The following is a 3,248-nucleotide window of genomic DNA, read 5'->3' as shown; positions in this document are numbered from 1 at the left end:
AAACAGGTTGACACGATTATGTTATAAATTTATTTATGATAAATTCAAATTTAATATTATTTTTGAATCCTATCGGTTTGTTATGATACAAATTTGAAAGTTTATGGAAGGGCGATTTTATACCGTACGTGAGGGAAATTTATCTTTTTTTCTTATTATTTGTGCTAGACGTGTCAATATTATATAGGTAAAGTTAATACATAGTACTCAAAGCGTAGTATAAGATTAGTACCATCAGGGTTTCGTTTGAGCACCTCGACGTCGTCGTCTCTTTCACTCCGCTAACACTCGTTTGCTCACTCTTTTCCCATCATCTCAAAGCTCTCAATCTCTCAAGACTCCCATTCCTTCCAACTCAAACCCGGGGTTTGTATCTCCTTCTATCCAAATCACTCTCTCTCCCTTTTTTTATATTTTTTTTTTCCTTTTCAGCTAAAAATTTCTTTTTTCATCGAAGTTTTGTGCTCAAAATATATTGATATTGAGAATCAAACACACCCACGTAGAAAATGTTAAAAAGAACTTGAATTTCTTTTGGGTTTTTGAGGAAATTTATTAATTTGTTTGTCATTGTAAAAATCATAACTTTTTTTGTTTTTCATTTGCAGGTTTCAATTTCGTTTTTCTTTCATCGAAAAAAGGAAAGAAAAAAAATGCTTGGGACTAAGGCTCTAATGGCGGCGGTGTCTTCTGGAAGAAGAAGAAGAACAGGAAAAGTCGACGAACTTACAAAAGCAATATCAGCAAAAGTCAAAATCAAAACCCCATTACTGAGCAAGACCAAGATCGCTGCCTCGGGTCGTTCTTCATCGGGTCGAATTACCATCTTCCACAGAGGAGGTGGGTCGAAGCGATTGCTTCGGAAAATGGACATGAAACGAAACAATCCGTCATTGGGTATTGTAGAGAGTATAGAATACGACCCAAATCGGTCTTCTCGTATAGCGGCTGTTCGATGGGTTGAAGGTGTTCGACCACAGCGGCAGAGAAAACCCAATTCTTTGGAAAAGTTCACTCCTGCTCGGAAACTCGTCGAAGCGTCCACGACCACTGTCCGTGGATTGTTTTCCTTGGCTTCCATGCCCGGGAAGGTTGTGGAGCAGAGAAAAATGGCTTATTTACCTCCAGGATTGGCTGCTTCTTCTATTACCGTCGGTATTCCTAATGTTCCGACTAATGTTAAGCGTTTTGTGAAGGGTCCCCTTTCGGATTTTGGAATTGGAAGCCAAAAGACCAGCGTGAAGGATGTTTTCTTGTCTGCGTTTTCGGCTTCGAAGGCCAAGAATAGAGGGAGTTTGGCTTCTTTTGGTGGGTCTATTTGTTTCCCAAGGATTGGAGTTGCTGGTGCAAAGCCTGGTTTCATTTCTACTAGGATGAGGAACGAATTTGGAGGGAAGAATACTGATTCTATTTGTTTGGTCCAGAAGTGGACACCACAGAGTGTTGTGTGGGAACATAGGGCTAAACGTAAAGCAGCAGTTTCTTGGCTGAGTTCTAGGAGGCAAGAAAGTTTAGGTCTGGCTGGAGCTGCTGAGCTTGCAAGCCGATAGGCAACAGGGTTGTAGGATTCCAAGTTCATCAAACATTATACTAATCAGGTCTCTCTCTTACTTAATGAATTAGCTTTCGATCATACATGATGTTATGATTTATAAACTGCAGCTTCTTCAAATGTTTGATGTGTTATAATGAATGTAGAACTATAGAAAGGATGATAAGTTTTTTGCTCTTATTGTGATAAGCAGAAGAAAACGAGAAAAATGTGGTGAAAAAAGTAAAAAAACCATTAAAAGCATGTTTAAGTTTTGATTGGGGTCAATGAATTCAGATATTTGTAGATTTAGGATTTCCAAGTTCTTCATGCTTTATAATCATTAGGTCTCTCTGTTCCTCTCTCTTTCTTTATTTTACTTAATGAATTAGTTTTCAATCCTTCATGATGTTATGATGTATAAAGTGCAGCTTCTCCAAGCATACTTAAGTTTTGGTTAGTGTAAAAGAATTAAGATATCTGTCTATAATATTGCTTGGTACAAGAGAATAAATCTTGGTTCTAGCTACAAACTGTGGTAGATGAGAGGAGAGAATGGTGAACAAGCAAACCCTTGATAAATGTACATGTAGGTTAGACATTTGTACTTGTTTTGCGTGGTATTATTATTATTATTTTTTTTCTTCTAAGCTATCTTATTTTGTCTTTTACCTTTCATAGATTTCTACTTTTCCTTTCTTGCTTTCTTATTTATATTTTTCTACGAAAGCAAGTACTCACTTCATTTTGTCTTTTGATTTTGCTGTAAACGAAATTCTTTATTGGAAATGTCGTTGGCATGGATTATGTATTTACTTTTCTTTTAGCTTGGTTATCTTAACGTGTGAATTGGCATCTCAAAATGGATATGGCAGTGATTATGACATGTATGATCGAACTTGGGTTACTGTTGGATTATCCTAACACACTGTTATCCCTGTATAGGCATTTAGAATTATATTGGTTACTATAGAGTCAAGTAACTCTGCTAAAATTTTACTCCTTCCAAAAGCTTTCTTGCCAGCAATACTAAGGTTTCAGATTCCTTTCTACGTGACACTGATACAGGAACTTCCATGGATGATACTACATGAAATGTTGCCTCAAAATTTTTGTTTCATCAAGTTTCTCTAGAAATGTGTATTCTTATCATCGAAACTTGTATGGTGGAATGACAAAGTAATGCTGCCATGCAGAACCCAGCAAATAAGGTCTTTTGTGATGGAAAGCTAAAGACAATCTTCCCGGAAAGATACAGTAGGGTTCCTGAAGATGGCTGGATTGCTGCCCAAAGATTGGAACCTTTGCATTTCATTCACGATTGTAGTATGCTTCATTATCATTAGATTTAGTTCAAGATTAATGGAACTTAGCACTGTTCGACTGGGAAATGATGATAACTAAGCCGGAAATTCGATACTTTGTTGCATTCTAGTGGTAATTTTGGCTTGCTTATGGATCAAACTCTGAAATTTTGAAATCTTGCAATTGTTGCAGATATAATGATACTGACAAATTTACTGAATTTAAGTGCATCCACTACCAGATTATATGTTTTATCTGAAAAATATGCTCAAATGCAATTTAGTATCTTTTATTTTCATTTTGTAAGCGTTTTAGTATCCTTTATTTTCATCTTGTTTTCGCTTAGGAGACTAAAAAAAAATTTGTTAATTGCTGCCCCCAACATGCAAATTCGGATCGCGTGATTTTTTTA

The 3,248-nt window shown here is 36.3% G+C and overlaps 1 protein-coding gene across 2 annotated transcripts; it reads left to right on the top strand.

The window, feature by feature from the left end:
- Positions 1 to 210: 210 nt before the first annotated feature.
- LOC107405406 (large ribosomal subunit protein uL2mz) lies at positions 211 to 3,138 on the top strand. Of its 2 annotated transcripts, none has more exons than XM_016012452.4 (3): positions 211 to 366; positions 609 to 1,598; positions 2,728 to 3,138. In XM_016012452.4, the coding sequence occupies exon 2, from the start codon at positions 654 to 656 to the stop codon at positions 1,548 to 1,550; it is 897 nt and encodes a 298-aa protein (XP_015867938.3). In that variant the 5' UTR covers positions 211 to 366; positions 609 to 653; the 3' UTR covers positions 1,551 to 1,598; positions 2,728 to 3,138. The 2 variants fall into 2 exon arrangements, with proteins under 2 accessions (XP_015867938.3, XP_015867937.3); XM_016012451.4 differs by having other exon boundaries at positions 2,600 to 3,138.
- Positions 3,139 to 3,248: the final 110 nt, after the last annotated feature.

This window comes from Ziziphus jujuba, chromosome 6 (genome assembly GCF_031755915.1).
Source record: "Ziziphus jujuba cultivar Dongzao chromosome 6, ASM3175591v1".
Classification (NCBI taxonomy): Eukaryota; Viridiplantae; Streptophyta; class Magnoliopsida; order Rosales; family Rhamnaceae; genus Ziziphus; species Ziziphus jujuba.
Note: the sequence above shows the minus strand (reverse complement) of the source record. Positions and strands in the feature narration are given on the sequence as shown.

Coding starts and splice junctions, on each gene's coding strand:
- LOC107405406 (XM_016012452.4), top strand. CDS start 654: ATGCTTGGGACTAAGGCTCTAATGGCGGCGGTGTCTTCTGGAAGAAGA.